The 19,151-nt window shown below is 39.4% G+C and overlaps 3 protein-coding genes and 1 long non-coding RNA gene across 9 annotated transcripts; 2 read left to right on the top strand and 2 right to left on the bottom strand.

Annotated features, from left to right (window-relative positions):
- Positions 1 to 32: 32 nt before the first annotated feature.
- On the top strand, positions 33 to 1,060 carry LOC145732458 (uncharacterized). The gene is made up of 6 exons (XM_081984743.1): positions 33 to 166; positions 222 to 421; positions 472 to 590; positions 643 to 741; positions 796 to 897; positions 947 to 1,060. The coding sequence occupies exons 1-6, from the start codon at positions 55 to 57 to the stop codon at positions 1,044 to 1,046; spliced, it is 732 nt and encodes a 243-aa protein (XP_081840869.1). The 5' UTR covers positions 33 to 54; the 3' UTR covers positions 1,047 to 1,060.
- A 108-nt stretch (positions 1,061 to 1,168) lies between these two features.
- CCT1 (chaperonin containing TCP1 subunit 1) lies at positions 1,169 to 4,333 on the top strand. Its single transcript, XM_081984727.1, has 11 exons — positions 1,169 to 1,336; positions 1,683 to 1,924; positions 1,981 to 2,162; positions 2,432 to 2,560; positions 2,638 to 2,773; positions 2,830 to 2,947; positions 3,010 to 3,144; positions 3,210 to 3,300; positions 3,357 to 3,493; positions 3,545 to 3,741; positions 3,799 to 4,333. Exons 1-11 carry the CDS (start codon positions 1,264 to 1,266, stop codon positions 4,030 to 4,032), a joined length of 1,674 nt encoding a protein of 557 aa, XP_081840853.1. The 5' UTR covers positions 1,169 to 1,263; the 3' UTR covers positions 4,033 to 4,333.
- A 146-nt stretch (positions 4,334 to 4,479) lies between these two features.
- nocte (no circadian temperature entrainment) lies at positions 4,480 to 17,608 on the bottom strand. Of its 6 annotated transcripts, none has more exons than XM_081984709.1 (20): positions 17,447 to 17,608; positions 16,206 to 16,352; positions 15,860 to 16,049; positions 15,392 to 15,770; positions 12,551 to 13,561; positions 10,669 to 12,455; positions 10,451 to 10,607; positions 10,334 to 10,394; positions 9,131 to 9,325; positions 8,689 to 9,071; positions 8,420 to 8,627; positions 7,046 to 7,504; positions 6,766 to 6,985; positions 6,498 to 6,701; positions 6,289 to 6,434; positions 6,096 to 6,234; positions 5,961 to 6,047; positions 5,782 to 5,900; positions 5,560 to 5,731; positions 4,480 to 5,279 (listed from the first exon to the last, which is right to left on the bottom strand). In XM_081984709.1, the coding sequence occupies exons 2-20, from the start codon at positions 16,296 to 16,298 to the stop codon at positions 5,143 to 5,145; spliced, it is 6,147 nt and encodes a 2,048-aa protein (XP_081840835.1). In that variant the 5' UTR covers positions 16,299 to 16,352; positions 17,447 to 17,608; the 3' UTR covers positions 4,480 to 5,142. The 6 variants fall into 6 exon arrangements, with proteins under 6 accessions (XP_081840835.1, XP_081840839.1, XP_081840838.1 ...); XM_081984713.1 differs by having other exon boundaries at positions 5,560 to 5,713; XM_081984712.1 differs by having other exon boundaries at positions 5,961 to 6,032.
- Positions 5,359 to 5,546, bottom strand: LOC145732461 (uncharacterized). Its single transcript, XR_014179016.1, has 2 exons — positions 5,461 to 5,546; positions 5,359 to 5,405 (listed from the first exon to the last, which is right to left on the bottom strand). It is a non-coding gene; the product is annotated as an uncharacterized LOC145732461 (long non-coding RNA).
- Positions 17,609 to 19,151: the final 1,543 nt, after the last annotated feature.

The following is a 19,151-nucleotide window of genomic DNA, read 5'->3' as shown; positions in this document are numbered from 1 at the left end:
TGTCTTTTAACCAACACGACATTCATATTGACACTAAATTTTCAGTTTTACATTATGTCACATTGGACTATACTACTGATTTTACCATGTTTTTTACTAGGTTTTTGGTGTTCACCGCATTTACCTTTCAGTGAATCAGGTCAACGGTCCCAAGATCCCCTAATAGGTACAATTTCAAAAACACTTTATTTTACCAATATCTTATTCTCCTGATTTTAAAGATGATTTTGATGCTGAAGATAACTTTATTAGTAACGATGAATGGTCGGAGGGCTATTACTGTGTAAATTGCAACGACACTCTGGTAAAACCCAAGAAAGTTATCAATCCCTACCGAGAACTCCTGCTCAGTAAAGTTCCACCGAAACCTTTTGGAAACTTTTGCGCCAAATGTTCCGCTTGTTTAGCCGTAGCTCAAGAGGTAACCACGTGTCTAATACTATATCCTAAATAGTTAATAATTATTTTTAGATACAAAATATTATCGAGTATGAGGTGGAAGAGTGCGAAACTGATCCCGACAAGAAAAAAGTGGTTTATACAAACCTGAAGTCGCAAATTAGTAAATTATGTCTTGAAGGTTTCAAGAAGTAAACTGTTTTATGTTGTTTTGGGTGGATTTCTTAAATACTGGCATTTTAGTTTCGACTTTAGGTCATATCGCAGCCATGGTATTTTTACCAACAATCATCAATGCACCACTCATATTATAACGCCCACTCAAGAAAATTGGATTACTCAGTGCAATTTTGGTTTATTTCAATAACAGCACCATATAATACTATAACTTTGTAGATTGAGAAAATTGTGCTCATTATATGTATCGCGGATTAATTTGGATCTGATGGCTACAAGTGTTCTGGACTTCTCGGCTAATTTAACGGATACCTTGTGCAGGTGGTAATACTTTTGCTGCATTTGAACTATTTTTAAAGGCTAATTCTAGGGGTACTGGTATATTTCGTGATTGCCTCAATATTAAAAGCCATGAAAGCATTACGATGCCGCAGTGCAACGAGTGTTACAACGAAAATTCCGATCAATAAAGTCTCTTTTAGGATTCTGATTGTACTTATTTTGCAAATGGCCGTAATAGATTACCTATCTAGTTCCTACGGGTTTGGTTCATTGCTTGATGTCCACTGTCAAAAATGTGGATTTGACAAAAGAAAAGGGCGACGGCCATTTTGATTTACCCAGTTTGTTGACTTCGGCTTTTTCATTAATTTCGTTTTTACAGCTTATGATATAAAACTATAGAAAATGTCGATAGTAGCCAGCCCTCTGTCCGTAGCAGGCCAGAGAACCTCCGGAGCTCCAGTTCGCACTCAAAATGGTAAGTTTCTTGGGTTTGCTAGTAGATCATGGTTGATCTAACCTCACTCTTTTGGTCATGCGGTTGAATTATGTATTTTTGTTGTAAAAACCTTTTAAAAGTAGCCAAAGCCTTAAGCAGACTTCCTTACAAATGAAATGCATTAATTTAACCTTGTAGCAACCAAACCCTAGTGTAAAACCATCAATTTAAAAGTTTACAAAAAAAGGGTGGAACAGTCAACACATGAGACTTGTCAGTTCAAATTTGGGGTGTTACTGCACCTTTTTTGTATTTGAAAGTTTCTCTAGGCATTCAACACATCTAAAATTAGTTGATAAACTCATTAATTTGCTATTTTATGCAGTGATGGCGGCAGCTTCAATAGCAAACATAGTTAAGAGCTCATTAGGGCCAGTAGGTCTAGACAAAATGTTGGTTGACGATATCGGAGACGTAACAGTGACCAACGACGGTGCCACAATTTTAAAGCTGCTAGAAGTTGAACATCCAGCTGCTCGTGTGCTAGTTGAGCTGGCTCAACTTCAAGATGAGGAAGTTGGTGATGGTACCACTTCTGTGGTTATTATTGCCGCTGAACTATTGAAGGTTTCTAATTTTTTGTTTGGGGTTGAAATGTTGCTTCAATTCATTTCCGTTTACAGAATGCTGATGAATTGGTAAAACAAAAAATCCACCCTACCTCAATTATTAGTGGTTATAGGTTGGCTTGTAAAGAAGCATGCAGGTACATTCAAGATCATCTCACCATTCCTGTAGAAGAACTGGGAAAAGACAGTGTTATTAATGTTGCAAAGACTTCAATGAGCTCTAAGATTATAGGAGCGTATCCTTTTTTTTAGTGCCTCAATTTTAAAATAAAGTCAGTTAAGAGTATCAACATTATAGTGAGTGAATGTGCCCTCAAAATGACATAATTTGGCAAAAACCATGTCATTGTGACAAACTATGTCATTGTGGCATTACATTTATTCTACTGCCTCCATGGGGCATGAAAAAGAATAGGGCCTTTGACAACAAAAATGGGCGCCCTCTATGAACAAGTCAGGTGGACAATTATCACATTCATTTGTATTCCTTAACTAGATAATTTAGGGATGCGGATTTGTTCTCTGCTATGGTTGTGGATGCAGCCTATGCCGTCAAAGTGACAGACGCGCGTGGAAGTCCTTTATACCCTATCAAGGCTGTCAATATTCTTAAAGCTCACGGACGTAGTGCAAGGTAAGTGAACATTATTCCACTGGTACTGAAATCATTTTTGTTGCTATTTTTATTATTTTTGATGTTTCGCTTTGCAGAGAAAGTGTTCTGGTGCAGGGCTATGCTCTAAACTGTACTGTTGCCAGTGAAGCAATGCCGAAAAAAATTGTTGGCGCTAAAATCGCCTGTCTTGACTTTTCTCTTCAAAAAGCTAAAATGAAGATGGGTGTTCAAGTATAACTTGTCTGTTATATTGTCTGTTTATCATCTTTATATTCATTTGTTGACAGGTTCTGATTAACGATCCTGAGAAGCTTGAGTCAGTTCGTGCACGAGAATTTGACATCACCAAAGAACGCATTCAGAAAATTTTATCAACGGGTGTTAATGTGGTACTCTGTTCAGGAGGTATATTTTTTTAATTACATTTTTAGAAAATTAAGTAAATTTTCATGTGGATTATATTACAGGTATTGACGATTTATGCCTTAAATATTTTGTGGAGGCCGGCGCTATGGGGGTAAGACGAGTTAAAAAAGTGGACTTGAAACGAATTGCCAAGGCCACTGGCGCTACATTCTTAACTTCCTTGTCAAACATGGAAGGTAATTAATTGTTTTGTTTTTCTTAAAACCTTGAAAGTAAAGTGGGTTTGTTTACTATTTATTAGGAGAGGACTCCTTTGAGGCCAGTATGGTAGGAGAAGCCGGTGAAATAGTGCAAGAACGCATCTCTGATGATGAGCTAATCATCATTAAAAAGTAGGTTTGTTACACTTTTTTTGACATAATTTCTAATTGGCTTTTGATTGTTTCAGTCCTAAACAACGTACCGCAGCTTCAATAATTCTGCGAGGACCCAACGATTTTTATTGTGACGAAATGGAAAGGTCTGTTCACGACGCTTTGTGTGTAGTTAAGCGAGTGTTGGAATCCAAGAGTGTTGTAGTTGGAGGTAAAAAACATAATAAACACCTAAAGCGATTCTTTATTTAATGTTTTGTAGGTGGAGCTGTGGAAGCTGCCTTGTCGATCTACTTAGAAAACTTTGCCACCACTTTAAGCAGTAGAGAGCAGTTGGCAATCGCCGAGTTTGCTCGAAGTCTTTTGGTGATTCCTAAGACTTTGGCCGTTAATGCAGCTAAGGATGCTACTGATTTAGTGGCCAAGCTCAGAGCTTATCACAATTCAAGCCAAACAAAAGTAAGTTTACGTCATTTTTTTACTTAAAATTTTAATTAATATATCGACATATTTAAGGTGGAACATGCTAATCTGAAATATGTGGGTCTCGATCTGATCGAAGGTACTGTGAAGGATAATAAAAAAGCGGGTGTACTAGAACCGACTGTATCCAAAGTCAAGTCACTAAAGTTTGCCACTGAGGCAGCCATCACCATTTTGCGAATAGACGACATGATTAAGTTGGATGCAGCCGACAAACCAGGCAGAAGTTACCAACAGGCCATGGAAAGCGGCGAACTCTACGGCTAGAGTTCATATGGATGCTTAACGCATTTTTTCAGTTCATTTTTCACTCACTTCTAACTTTACTAGTTCCCGTACACAAGTCTAAAGCTGGATTTATAGATTGGCGGAACACAACACAAACCTTGTGTCTAACTAACGAAATGAGCAACAAATGTCATTCCAAATAAACCATTTTAATTGTTTATAGAGACAAGAGTTGTGTTTAAACAACAATCCATATATCCTGCTTAAGACGACTCGCGCTTAATTATTAATCATTGCAGTAGACTCTTTAGTATGTTTTTCTAATATACGATTTGATGATGATGTTTCTGTCAGTTGAGACGGTATCCTATCTCTCATTACCTTTCAAAAAGAGTAGAGAGTTGGATTAGAAGTTTCCAAACTTTTTTTTCTCTAACTATGGAATTTTGTGAAAAGTTTTAGGTAAAGTTTCAGACAAATAGGCTATTTTTATTACTCAGCGTTTCTATTTCAATTAAAAATGTGAATACAAAATGATCAATGCGACTAAATAAACATTCTCGCACAAACGTTGAACAAAATAATATTTTTCAAGTAAAGGACAAAACGATTTAAATTTTCTGAAACATTTTCTCAAAAGCCGATCACACAAGGTGGGCACAGACTAGCAACTTGTATGACATACATGATTGCGCATGCATATTTGCCGTATGTGGGCAAAACGGCATCTATGAATGCCACACATTGGCAACGGAATACATGCATGTGATGCAAGCGTGCTAGTCTCCCTGTTTAACAGTTTAGCGCGAAATCGCTCAGCAGTCACGCGCGAATTATACTAAAATCAAGTCACATACACTGAAGCTAAAGTTAGTACAGTTTCAGAACCGGGGAGGGCGCGTGGAAATGAAAGGGGAGGGAGATTCGCGCTCCCCTATAAACCACAATCAATAAGTTCTATACACATTACGAATAAATTATTACTTTTATATTTTCAAGTGAAATACACTTTTGTAATCAGCGTTACCGTTTTTGCGGAAATCGGTCGCGCATTCCGGGTTTGCCTCTTACAAGTGCAATTTCAATTCATATATCGATAACGAGAAGAACTGGTTTAGTGCTTATCTTAACAATTAAACTTGAAAGTTTTTATTCCTTGAGAACGGAAGTGTCCTCTTTGATACCGTCCTTGGTCATATCTGGGTTGGAAGCGGGCTTGGTTACCGCGGAATCTGTCACTTTAGGATCATCTGATTTGTCGTTAGGATTGTTTCCTAACGATCCACCTAAAATATTTAAAGTTTTCAACCTTGCATTTTTAGTAGGTTTTGTTTTTTGGGCTATTTGGAATTAATTGCTAAGTAATATGATTATCTCGTTTTATTGAATCCAAATTTCCCATTGAAACCGTCCTTCCTTTCGGAGATAAAACAAGCTTCACAAACATAAACATTAGTTTTGAGCCACTATTCACATAAAGGAACTTATTACTGTTCACGGAGGCAATATTGAAAATCGGCTCTCATGCTTCCTTATGCAAACAAACTTATTGAAAAAACAACTTACTCTGGCCGCCATAATATTGACGACTGGGTGCCTTATTCGAATTGTTCCGATTATGTTTTGGGTTGTTTGGCCCACTGTTTTGTTGCATTGAGTTCATGTTTTGCTGTTGAAAATTGATTGGACGTTGTATGGGAGCCGGGTACCGTTGTTGCATCTGTAAACAAGCGTACAGCTAATTTGAAAATGGGCGTTTTTCGTTTGCTAAACAAGAAAAAAACTTACGTTGTTTTGTTGATTTCCTACTCCTTGATAAAAATTGTATTTTCTTTGTGCAGTCGGGCTAGATTGTTGGGGCATGTGCTTACTGTTCTGTTTTGATTTCGGGGAAGGGATTTGTTGACCTGCAATTCAAATAAACAAATCAGTTTGTTTCTCAATCCCAGGTAGTAGCAATGCTTTACCAGAGAATACTGAAGACAAAACTTCTTGACTACTGGGACTTTTCAATTGTTGGGGCCGTTGGCATTGATCCCCTGCAAAATTAAACACTATCAAAAAAACCGTGATGCTTTGCTTAATCAAAAACACGCGGTTACCTGACATTTGCTGTTGGGAACCACCGACGTTTTTCACATACGGGTTCTGCAAAGAAGCAGCAGCTGCTGACCGGTACTGTTGCTGCGCATTTAGAGCGGCCGCTACTTGCATTTGGGTAGATAGAAAAGGAAACGAACCCTACGACCAAATGTTAAAATTATTCTGGTTTAACAATTTTGAATCAAATTTTACCTGCATTCCAGTATTCGTGTGTGATTGATTGTGCGTGCCAAAAATGTTTCCTTGTAGGCCGTAGCCGGCTTGATGTTGTGGCAACTGCGGCCCTGATGAGCTGCCGGGCTGTTGATAATAACCAGTTTGGCCACCTAAAAAACGGTCTTTCATTTTATTCGAAAAAACAAACTTATAGAACAGTTTCTTTAATTGCGTTCGAAACTTACCGGTCGATCCGGAATAATACGATGAAGAGGGCTGTAATCCAGGCACGACGCTATTTTGTACAGGAGGACCGTTATGGCCCCGTTGCATCACTCCAGCTCCTGGCAAATAGTTCGCTGCTTGCAATGGCTCATATGCCATGTAAACTTGCTGACCTTGCTGAGATTGTTGCTGGTATGCTTGGCCAACGCCACCGGCTTTTGTTCCTGCAACATTTTATTTAAAATTGCTAAAAAGAGTCCCTTGAACGCAAAAACGCTGCATTTTTACCGATAGCACTAATAGGCTGACTGCTCGGCTTTACGCTCGCCGACATCAGGCTGTTGCTAGTGGAACTAATCAAAACTGTGGCTGGGGCGCCAGTAGGGTTATTAAGGCCCTGATTTTGACCGAATGGGCCCGCTGCTGACAATCGAAAACTGTTCATTGACGGGTACATTTCAGGAGGCTGCGCAGAAGGCGGTGGATGTGGCGCTGTTTGCAGAAACACCTTAAAACAAAATACTATTTATATTCCACTTTCTTTGGCTTCTACTTTGAATAAACGTACGGACTGAGTATTATAATGTGAGCTAGCAGGCTGTCCTAACAAATAAGGGGAATTGGTCGGTTGAGCAGCGGCTGGATATTGACCAAAGCCGCCCGGACGAGCGTGTCCTTGTGTACCCAAAACGCTGGCCTGATCAGCAGGAGGTAAAAATGCGCCATACAACCCTGACTGCAATTGCTGCGTGGAGTTGTACAATACAGTGGGCGGTGAAGGAATCGCGGAAATCCCATACTGGGCAGAGCCAGCCGATTGGGCGGCCGCCGCCGTAGGAAATCCGGCCAGATGTTGATTGGTAGCAAAACCTTGCGGCCCTAGTGAAACACCAACTGCTGCTTGCATTGGAGGTGGAGACAACGGAGTGCCAAGCAGCATCGGATGACCGGCTAACGCCGAATGCGGCTGCTGAGAAGCTGAAGATGGCTGACCGGCAGCGTTCGATACTTGTTGAGTAGGTTTAACCTGAAAAAATCTCGTTTATTGAAACTTATAAATATGTACAATTATTATTCTTAATATTATTTAGTATTAAAAAGTAAAGAAAATATTACTTAGGCCAAAACAAAAAAAATCTAATTTAATTTTTTTTTCAGCGTAAACCAGATGAAAGAAAAACAAGTAGAGCTCGAATCATCTAAGAAAAGGCCACAGGCGTCATCAAACGATGATGTCACGATCTCTGTACGTCTCGCTTTAAATATTGCTGCTCTCGTTACTTTCCAAGTTGATACAGCCAGTCGGTGGCGTGCTATTATTTTATCAGTAAAATGAAACGTTTTCGTCGTTTTTAATAAAGAAAATAAAAGACAAAAAGTTTTTCTTTCTTCATAAATTGTAAGACGTTACTGACGATTTCACGGCCTTGGCTGTGTATGATAACATCTTTCTTTCCAACCTTTTTGGAAGACATTATGACAAATAACGTTTTTCATTCATAACACTGTGTGAACTTCAACTGCGACCATCAACAATACAACCAAAACACCAGACTAAAACGGAACCTAACCTAACCCCCTAAGTCTCTGGTCTGTCCGCCACTACATTTTTTTAAAATTGGCAACACCGTTTAGAGTGCCGGCTAGTAAAAGCATATAAAAAGGTCCATCTGTCCCTGGCCGCTGCCGCATCTGTTTTAATTGTGTCCAAGTAAAAACCGTACTACGTTGCCAAGTGGCTTTTTGACCGCCTCTGATTATATCTAATGCGACGGCAACTGTAGAAGGAGAGAGAAATAGTTTCAAAAACTGCGTCATGGATGATGCGGTGGCCTTTTCTCATCTGATTCCAGCTTTACGGATCAATTTCATTATTTCCTATTTTAGTCCCACCCCAACTAATAAAAATGACCCGCGCAATTTAACCCAATAATTAAATTACCTTGCATACATTTGTAGTGGAGGCGGCTTGACCTCCGGGACTGAAGGCTTCGTGGTGCTCCTCTTGGGCGTCGCTTCCTTTAAATGCCGTATCCAATGGCGTCCCAAAACTGATACCACTCGTATCCTCGCCCTCCTGTTCCGGTGTTTCCCAAACTTTTTTCACTGACGCAATTTTCATATTTAAGGAATCTGCGTTACATATAGTACTGCAACCAAGATATTTCAATAATTTAGTTTATCTTGTTTGTCTAGGCGTCTGAAACTCACCTGTTTACGCTAGTAATACTTTTCGCCATGCACAAAGTCTTTGATGACTTCTCCTCAGTCAGATGAGTCAAACCAGTACCGAAAAAGTCGAGTTTCATGTCAGTCTCTTCCTTGAAACTAATTTGAATGGCGTCCGGTTTGCAATCATCTGACTTTTGCAATAAATCATCAATCGGCTTAGTAAACACGTTCGCTTCCATATTTTCTTCTAACTTAGAACGAGGCCTATCCGTACAAGGAGGGCCTGAAACTGAACCTCGTGAAGCGGACCGTGTGCCCGGGGCTGACTTGAAATTCGTATTCTCAAAGATGATTGTGTTTACTGGGGGTGTTGCGCCATCCAAAAGACTTTTGTCCGTAATTTGCGCAGATTTGCCAAGAATCTTTAATTACAGTACTTTGCAGTTTTAATCATATTCTAATGAAACAATTGAAACACTACCTTTTCACTGGCGGGGCTCGCACCATGTCCAGGACTGGGTGTGCCGCTTTCCAAGTTCATTCCCTCTATGGCCACGCCAAGTAAATTGGTGGGATCATTATCTGCAGGTCGCAGTTGGGCACTCAAAGGTTTATCCCATGCCGAACCGGTTGGAGGCTGAACCACTTGTGGAGACTCCCTCATTCCATATGGGACCTATTATAAGTAGATTGTTTGCTCAATATTTTTCCATTAAATTAGATTAAAAACCAAAAGCGTTTTATAAGCATTATAAGCTTTGTCAATAAGATTGTATTATACAGTGCGTTTTTTTTAACGCGCAACATAGGATTTCACGTGTTAAATTTTTAAGCCCATGTTAGACCATGTTATTTTGGAACTACAATTATAAAACTTGACGGGTGGCTGTTTCGTACCCTGAAGCTTAAGTAAGTTTACCAATTCGGCCTAAAAAGTGTTAAAAAGCTTGCAAAAAATCATCTTTTTTCGAAAAGGTTTTATCGTTTCATACTCCCTGTATGCATTGTTGTTCTTTGTTGTTTTTGATACTGGTACGGCAGGTAGCAGGTAAAATTTGGCGTAGAAAGTAAAACAGGGTGATCATTAACTTTATATCAAGAAAGTTAAGAACAAAAGAAGTATTTTTATAAGTGAATTGTTCAAAGTGACCTCCGTTTGAAGCCAAACAGTATTCCAAACAATCATAAAATACCCTTTTGACGTTCAAAAGATGTCGGGTCGTGATGCAGTCAAAATATGTCACTTTTCCTGCTACCTGCCCTGCCAGTATAAAAACAACAAGGAACAACAATGCATACAGGGAGTATGGAACGATAAAATCTTTTCGAAAAAAAATGATTTTTTTCCAGTTTTTAATCACTTTTTAGACCAAATTGGTAGACTTACTTAAGCTTCAGGGTACTAAAGACACACCCGTCAAGTTATAGACTTGCAGTTCCAAAATAAAATGGTCTAACATGGGCTTAAAAATTTAACACGTAAAATCCTATGTTGCGCGTTAAAAAAAACGCACTGTATTATATTAATAGTTATTTACGTAGTGATATCCATTGCACCAAGTATTTAAGCTGACTTGAAGTTTCAGTGAACCCATTTTCTGTTTTTGTGCAAAATGTCATGGTTAAAGCTTGTTTTACTAGTCTTTAACATGTTACACAAAACTGTAATAGACTAATTAATTACCTTGGAGACATTATCGGTAGGTTCGCCAATCATTTGCTGCTGCATCTTTTGCTTGGCAAATCTAAACATAACAAAAAATAAATAAACAAGACAGAATACTTAAAAAACGAAATTAACCTGGGTGCAAGTTTGGTCTGCCTGTTGTTTGACCTCTGATTATATTGCACTTTAGCAGGGTGTAACATGGGCGGGGGGTTTACAGGGGTAGACATTAACGAGGGAATGTTTTGTATCTGTTGCGGTGTCATTTGCTGGATGCCGCTAGGTTTACCCGCTAAAATTAGAAGAGAAATGAATTCAGAACACTACAATTTAAAAAAAAAATAAAAAATTACCTGGTTTTTTCTCTTGTCGCAAGTCCTTGGATTCAACTCTAGGAGGAGGAATTTTTTTCTCTTCTATGCCTTTCGGACGGTCTTTCACTGTTTTCTTATTCTTCACCTCTTGAAAACCGTCTGAATCGCCATTCAAATCGTTACTAACTCCGTCCTTCTGTTCCTCGTCGCGATTTTTCAAAGGAATATCCGCAATGGCATTGGCCAACAAATTATGCGGGTCCGATTTTTTCGGCTCAAAACTACCCATGCGCTTTTCGCTGCCTGTTTTGGGGGCGCTATTGCGATCTCTTCTATCGCTTCCGCCACGTCTATCTCCACCTAAACTGCCCCTTTGCGAAGAACTACGGCTAACTGGTTGTCGTTTACTTCCGTCCGAAAATTCTCCACTGTCCTGTTCGTCTTTGCGTGTTTTCGACTTGTTTCTAGGTTTTGATTTTGGCCGATTTTTATCTTCACCTTCTTGCCTCGGTTTGCCGATAATACCAGCGGCCAAAGCTTCTTGATTCTGCTTAGTTTTATCTGTAGGAACACTTTCAGTAGAACCGTCATCCAGTTTCTTCTCTTCGTGATGACCAAAAGGACTTTTGGAAGGAGGACCATAACCATCAATTCGTTTAGACATTCCGCCCATTCGACTTCCTCTAAAGTTATTTCCTCCGCCTCTACCATGTCTAGAAGGTTCTCCTTTTGGCACATATCCGCCTCTATCGTCTTTCTTCTCTTGACCAGTAGACGGTACTTTCTTTTGCTCTCCTAAAGATTTTTCTTGTTTATTCTCTCTATTTTTATCCTCCTTGTCTAATGGTTTTTTGGATTTAACATCCTTGGATTCCGTCAAATAGGTTTCTGAACTTCCGTCACTGTCCGTAGCATGACCGTAAAACTCTCTACCACCCGGCTTATGCCACCTGCTTTGCGGTCGCTTATTGGCCCATGGGCCTTTAGAGTGAAAGTCTGAACTTCCGCTTCCCCAACTACTGTTACTTTGTGAGTAATTATTTCTTATCTGGCGGTCTTTGTAGTCTTCATGGTGTTTTTTAGTCACTTTGCTCTCTACCTCCGACTTCTCACAATCCTTTTTGGGTTCTCCAATGTCCGAAACAGAGACACTTTCTGGCCATGCAGGTTTCTCATTGGTACGAGTTTTCTCGTCCTTTTTCAAAGCTTCTGCACTCTTAGGCGGCAAAATTTCACCCTTCCTAAGTTGAATCAAAGCACGTTTTTCATTCAAATCCTCAGCCTCAATGCGATCACGAGTAATTGGACCGGGCACTAGCGCTGGCACCGACCTCTTCTCGTCTTTTACTCGCTCCTTTTCTTCGTACGCGGCCTCCACGTCCTCATTCCATGATCCCATTGATTCCTTCAAATCGGAATCCCTGGATCGTCGGTTACTACCTTGAGAGCCGTGAGAGGTATGAGAATCGCGACTATCTGGGCGCTGGGGTCTTTCAAATCTTTCGTGAGACCTTCTCTCCTCAAAGTGCGCTTCTTGCTTCTTTTCTTTCGGTTGCCATTTGTCCTCTTCCTTGTCGCTAAACCGTCCATCTGGGGATTTTTGAATACCGTATTGATCAGGCTGAGACTGATGAGAGCTGCGGTAACTATCTTCGGAACTTTGTCGCTTATAGTCACGCCGGTCTTCGTCCGGACTTTCGGAACGTCCACCCCGGCTCGGAGTTCGTTGCGGAGCATTTGCCCATTTGTTTGACTCGTACTGGGGTTGATAGCCGGACTGATGTTGAGGTGGGGGAGGCCCAGCGTTTCTTTGTTGCTTCAAAAACCTAAAAAAATTGTTTACCCTACAGAACTGTTTTGGGATTGAGACTTAATTTAGTTAAAAGTTAGTTATTAATTAAATAGAGGTCAAAACACTTACCTAGGGGGCAAATCAATTTGAAATTGTCTAGAAAAGCTGTGACCATTCTGGTCACGATGATCGGGTTTCTGTTGAGGTTTCCTGGCGGGAAACGTCTTTCCTTCGATCTGCGTCAATTGCCGAAATCCAGAAGAATCTTCTTTGTTTGGCAATTCGACTGAAGTGCGTGGTTTCTCCTTTTCCTTTTGGAATTCAGGCAACGGGATGTCTACGTGGTTATTAATAGGTTTTGGTGGCACAGCAGATGGGCTGATGGTGCCTACTTCTGATTCTCTATCTCTATCTCGTTTCTCGCGCACTTTCTCGTCAAGCTCTTGTAATTTCTTATGGACCCTCTGTCGAGTTTCCTCGTTGAACCGCTTCTCTTCTTCCTCTTTCCGTTGTTTAGCGCGCTGAATAGCCAAATCGACTTCCTTCTGTTGCTGTCTGAGTTTCTGGGCCATGGCATCGTCCTCGTCAGACGTACGACCTCGATGACTATCCGAACGAGAAGCGTTCCAGTGTTTGGGAGGCGTTTGACGATCAGAGCTCCTCTGTTGTTGCAACTTGTCCCTTTTATGCGGCCGGTCTTCGTCATCGCTAAATGCCAACTTCTGGTTATAGTCAATATCGTCAGAAGTCGCCCAACCCATATCATGTCCGAATTCGTCCAACTGACTGAGTTCTTCTTCGCGGATTATCGGTCGCGGGGCCAAATCTTCATTCGGGACGTCCTGTAGACGCGGCGGACGCGTGTCCATTTGTCGACGTCCGTTGTGAGAACCACTCGATTGAGTCGGTTGAGAATGTTGATTCGTCGGTCCCGTAAGGGACGATCCTTGCGAATAGCTACCTTTGTACATGAAAGGCGGCAACACGCCCCGGATTTGAGGCGGTACCGTTTCGGGAACGCGGCCTACCTGGCCCGCAAGCTGCGGTGGCACTCCCAGGGGGCCCGAGCCACCTCTGGCGGTTGCGTCCGCTGTGCGTTGACCGCCCTGTGTCCATGAACCTTCGGTTTGTGGGCGGAGGCTAAAATTAAGGTGTTAAATTAAAGAGCCAAACTAGATTACGAAAATATGGTTTAAGAATTTAGTTTCCTTATTGTTAAACTGATAGATAAGTCGTGGGATAAAGAGGTGTGGCAAAAAAAAACACCAACTTTATCTGTGGTGCGACGTTTCGTCACAAAATTGCCACTTTATCAAGCACTCAGATGTGATGTTACTCACAAACGTTGCTACACAGTACACAGAAACAAACAACACAACATTTGTGAGTAACTATGTACCGGGTGACCCAATAAGCCTGTTCCTCGACCATATTTCATTTTCTCGAGAAATTGGAAAAACGGTTTTCACTGGCCTATTTGGATGTTATTTGGCTACTTTTTCATAAAGCAAAAGTCATAATTCCATTTGTTTTTTTGAATTTGAGTCATGGTGTCAAAAGTAGCCCCCTGGCGGAGAAAGATCCAACTAAATTAACTATATTTTGGTTGATTCTTATTGCCCAAGAAATGCTCTTTTCAACAATACCGAATTTGTTAAAATTGGTCAAACTGTTAAGAAGTTAAAGCAGGTTATTGCAAAAACAATTAAACACCTCAATTTGTTTTTTACGAAAATGATAGATAAATTGGTTCACTTTAAAAATGAGGAAAAAAAACCTCTAGTTTATTGTGCAAAATTTATAGAAAATGCAATTTCAAAATTTAAGATGGCAGTTACGGCCTCTGGTGGTCATTTTTAGAACTTGAAAATATTTTCTTCATGGCCGATTTACCTAAAAAAAAATGTTACCCCAAAATCATACGACGAACAGTTCCGGAGATATGGTCGACGAACAGTCTTATTGGGTCACCCAGTACCTGTGTGTAGTTTTTCGGAATACCCATTACATCTGAGACTGCTTGATAAAGTGACAATTTCGTCACACAACGTCTCACCCCAGATAAGTCGGTGTTTTTATTGCCACACCTCCTCATACACCGCCTACTATACTAGAAAGCCTAGAAGGTGCCTGTCAAAAATTCCAATATGGCGGAAATAGTGGTGACAGTTTGTTTGTATTGTGGAAATTGAGTTTTTTGAGGATTAGATGAATTTTTACGGTTTAAAATCAAAACTTGAGGTTATTGGCGTAAGTTATTTTTGTTTGCTGCCATTCATAAGTTTTTCAAGCCACACTATAACAGCAATTCAGGAAAAAGCCCAACCGTGTCAGTTTTTTACCGGATCTAACTTAACAGTGGTTGAACACTTTGAAGTGGGATGATTTTACTCCAACACTATACTCAATGGTAGGTACAAGTGCTTTCTAGTACAGTAAACTTATTAGGTACTTGTTACATGCACAGGTATGTGAGTTACATTTTAAAGCATCCTTCATTGATGTGAGAGCAACAAAAATAATTTTGAATGAATTTTCTTGGTAATAACATAAGAACCATTTACCAGTTTTCCTTACCTAGTTTCAAGGATTTACAGATTTTCTTGTATTGAACAGTATTTAAACTAGTTTGCTGTGTGTTGTACTTTCCAGGACAAATGTTCTAACCAATTTGTTTAGGCTGGACATGATTGTGTATAAAAAAGCTCTATTTGATTTTTCACTCACAACTTGCAATCAACTATACAAAACAATAAAAAAAAACATTTTTTTACTGCATCTGCATATGTTTGTGTATAGAACGAAAACCGCTAACGCCGTCATTAAAACATAACTCTATGTAAAAAATTCTGAAACTTCTTTCATACAGTTATTTGCAAATCACTGACTATGGTAAATAATAGCTGCACATAGAAGTCTTGAAAATTGCTTATTAAATACTGAGGTTATTAGCACATAAAAAACACATACCTTAATCCAGTCTGATTTCCGACGGCGGGCCCTACGGCCGTATAGTCCGAAGGTGCGACTGCTGAGCCATCGCCAGCAGACAGGCTGGGGAATTCGTGTTGAAACTGAGCGCTCTGATATGCGGGAGGATGTGCGCTGTTGCCGTCTTGCTGACCGCCACTGGTGACGGCACTCCACAATTTGTCGCCGCCGGACGTGCCGGCAGTCGGAGCAGGATGCAAATTCTGTTTGTTGTGTGGTGGAATGATATTGGTTGATGGAATCGCTATTGCTTGTTGATGTGGTGTCAATTGAGGGGGTCCTTGCACTACCGGCGTCGAAACTTGACTTGGTGGTGCGCCATTCTGTGGTGCAGTTGACGATTGAGTACCACCTTGTTCTGAAAATAGATTTACTCTCAATATTCCTCATGAAATATAAAACAGAAAAAAAAATAGTAATCAGTGGCAAATTCATGGTGAACCATACCTTGTTTGCCCCATCCTGTAGATCCTGGTGGTACAAGAGGTACAGCCGCGCCTGATTCGCTGTGTTCAGATTTCAGAGAAGGAAGATTTGCCGGTGCTCGACGCGCGTTAGGTACCTTGCCCAAACTTTGCATGCCATGTTTGATGTAACTTGATGAACTTTTCTGTGCAGGTTTCTCAGTACTTTCTCCCTGAAAATAATAATGTCAAGAAAACTTAATTTGGTACAAACCTGATAGAATTTATTTCAAATAATATAGTGACAAGAAGTTGCAATTATTTAACACAAAACCACAAATCCCTAGACAAAAGCTACTTTTCAACCACCTAAATCAACTTATACTTACTCTACTGTTCTTGTACAAGCTATTTATATCCAGTGACTGAAATTTCGGCTTGGTCTTCTCCCCTTTGGAGGCAGTCCCTGACAATGTAGACATGCTGTCTGCACGCAACCATTTAGATTAGCCAGAACCCAAGAACGAACCTTTTTTCTACAAATAAAATACAGCCAATTAGCTGAAAATACAATTTGAGTGAAACAAGTCTTAAAATAAGGTTGATTACTAGTACTTGTGAGAAGGTTAAACCAGTACAGGTTTAAAGACCAATTATATAGGTTATAGTTAACTTGAGAGTTGACAATTCTAGTTTTAGGCCCAATTGTACAATTATGGTTCAATTTAGAAATGTCACTTTGGCAGCAATGCATTTCATATGGTATTTTAGATAACTACCTAACCAGGCTTTGAACTGCTATTGAACAGCCAGGCCTTAAGAGTGTAAACTCAAGACTAAAGTTAAACTGAAGTTTAGACTTCTGACCCTAAAGCAAGGTAAGTTGAAACTGAGTGACACAACTAGGATAAACCTTAAAAACTAGCATAAGAGATTCTTTTTGTTTTCTGACAGATTTCAAATGACATTAGGAGAAATCCTCTTCCTACACATTACCACTTGTAAAATGAAATTTACCTGAACAAAGTAATAATAATTTATGGCATTAAAAGGTCATGTACAGTTCAGTGTGGTTGTATCAGCAAGAAGCAAAAATCTCTCTTCAACAATTAGAATGTAATTTGTTCAGCTTTTGAAGTGTAGGGCAAGTTTAAATAGTCCTATATTTATGTATATGGTATGCTGTTTTGTTTACAAACCACACAATAATAATAAAGTTTATTTAAACATTTCAAATTTTTCTTTGGAAGCCTGGGCGAACCAATTATCCCTCGGGTTAAAAACTACTAGCAAACCTGTAAAACACTCCTTAGGTCAAGTGGAAATACACCAAAAATCTAGTTTGAGTACTACACTAAAATAAACAATGGAACCACATCAAATATAATCCAAGCGATTAACAATCTCGTTTTTATCTAAACCGAGATAAAATGGCCGTAAAGCACTGTAGCACTGGGTTCTACCAAGAACAAAGCCACCACAATTGTACCCGACTATCTGCAAGTTGGCAGGTCGACGCAAAAAACGTCCGACATAACGGTTTAGGTTTGGTTCGCCCAGGGATCGAAAGGAAACGGCGACGTTACGAAATCGACTTTGGCCGGTCGAACGCTCGAAAATTCGGTCGTACCTTGGTCCGTCCAAATGGGTTAACAATAAACAACAAGAAAATGGTACGTTTGCTCGCTGAACGGGACGGATGTACGCGGATTTTTGCTTTTCTTTTTCTCAATGTAAAAATTTCTTTGCTGAACTGTCAAAATGGCGTTCGCCGACTAGGGAAAATAATCAATCCGTACGTCACAGTTTTAGCGGCGCCATCTGAATTTGACAAGTGAAAGCCACAGTTGAAAGACAGGGTGAAGTTTCTGTTGACAGATCATACAGATTAGTATCTTTCTCTCTTTCACACTTGGCTTTAAAGAGAGAAAAAAAATAATTATTTTGATGATCCATGATCACAAAATGTTTACTAGATAACCAACTAGTTTGTATGCAAACTCTTTCTTAAAAATTAGCTAAAAAACTCGCATAAAAACTATTATCTAAAAATGTAGCATGGCATACATTTATACAATTATTATTATATTATTTTTTTCTGAATGATTTGGAAAACTTGTCTTGTCGTATTTATAAGGGTTCGATGCAAAGTAACTGAGTTATGTAAACTGTAATCCACCTTTTAACCAACTAGGTTTAATTTATAAATAATTCATGAGTTAGTAATTTGATTAGGGCACGTGCCGCCGCTTTTGTCCCTTACGCATAATTACTAATACATCATCCCAATCCAAACTTAAAGAATTTGAAACCTTTATTGGGCGAGTCTATAATTAAATCTATAAAAAGATAAAAAAAAATAACCAAATCACTTAATCCAAGGGGCAGAGACACGTGCCGTGTATCACAGCAACGACTTTTACACTTAAAAAACAGGTAGTTGCGCTTTTGAAAGCGGGATTCTCCAACTTCTCCAATTTTACAGTGTCCAGTGCTTCTCCAAGGCGCGCCAAAGACACGGTGTCCCACGTTATTAAGCATGCGCGAACTGTTTCGGCACGTGCCTGAACTTTTCAAACTTCACAATGAACTTTAATTATATTCGCTGGTAGAAGTTCGTTTAGTTGTGATAAAATGCGCTGATCGAGCACTGAAACGAGGTAAGTACGACAACTTACATTGTTTTAAAGGTAAAAGAAGCGAAAATGGGAGAAAGTTATTCACCAACTTGTCAAGCATGTTTGAGGCTTTTACTAAGCACTAAGAAGTGTAGAAAATAATATTCTACGCGTTATTGCAGAGAAGATGACCAACAGTCAAAAGTCACGAGTGAAATTTATTTGTATGTGCAAATTTTATAAAAATACTTGTTCCAATTCCGTATTATCAAAACACAGTGACCTGAATAAGATCATGAATTAAAAAAAATTATACGTGTTATAAAAATACTACTTTGACCTACTTTAGTTGGGATTTATTGTTATTTGGATCCAAAAAAACAGCGGAGTCAAAACAAAACAAATTTGCGAAAAAAATTAGGAATGGTAAATGTAAAAACAGTAAGTAACGTAGAGTAAGTGTCCGTTTTGCATAATACGAAGAGTATTGCAATTTAAGCAAATATAAGTTCGTATATGGTTTGAAATCAAACCGACAAATTGACAGCTGTCATATAATAATTGTTTCCAACTTTATCTAAGACATACGCTTTTTGTGGCAATTGCCATTCATAGGCGACCTGACCATAATTCCCGTAATTATTAAAATATATATTACATCTTCAAAAATAGAATACTAAAATTCAGGTAAAATTTAGTCGAATAATACAAACATGT

Source organism: Ips typographus, linkage group LG8 (assembly GCF_016097725.1).
Source record: "Ips typographus isolate SLU linkage group LG8, UJ_Ityp_2.0, whole genome shotgun sequence".
NCBI classification, from domain to species: Eukaryota; Metazoa; Arthropoda; class Insecta; order Coleoptera; family Curculionidae; genus Ips; species Ips typographus.
The sequence above is the reverse complement of the archived record's forward strand: the minus strand, read 5'-3'. Positions and strand labels throughout refer to the sequence as shown.

Excerpts from the sequence above, each read along its gene's own strand:
- LOC145732458 (XM_081984743.1), top strand. The coding sequence starts at position 55 with ATGTCACATTGGACTATACTACTGATTTTACCATGTTTTTTACTAGGT. Across the intron at positions 167-221 it reads GTCCCAAGATCCCCTAATAG|ATGATTTTGATGCTGAAGAT; the intron begins GTACAATTTCAA and ends CTGATTTTAAAG. Across the intron at positions 591-642 it reads TGTCTTGAAGGTTTCAAGAA|TTTCGACTTTAGGTCATATC; the intron begins GTAAACTGTTTT and ends CTGGCATTTTAG.
- CCT1 (XM_081984727.1), top strand. The coding sequence starts at position 1,264 with ATGTCGATAGTAGCCAGCCCTCTGTCCGTAGCAGGCCAGAGAACCTCC. Across the intron at positions 2,774-2,829 it reads AAATGAAGATGGGTGTTCAA|GTTCTGATTAACGATCCTGA; the intron begins GTATAACTTGTC and ends ATTTGTTGACAG. Across the intron at positions 3,301-3,356 it reads GAGCTAATCATCATTAAAAA|TCCTAAACAACGTACCGCAG; the intron begins GTAGGTTTGTTA and ends TGATTGTTTCAG.
- nocte (XM_081984709.1), bottom strand. The coding sequence starts at position 16,298 with ATGTCTACATTGTCAGGGACTGCCTCCAAAGGGGAGAAGACCAAGCCG. Across the intron at positions 10,395-10,450 it reads CAGACCAAACTTGCACCCAG|ATTTGCCAAGCAAAAGATGC; the intron begins GTTAATTTCGTT and ends TGTTATGTTTAG. Across the intron at positions 5,732-5,781 it reads TAGGAAATCAACAAAACAAC|CTGTACGCTTGTTTACAGAT; the intron begins GTAAGTTTTTTT and ends TTTTCAAATTAG.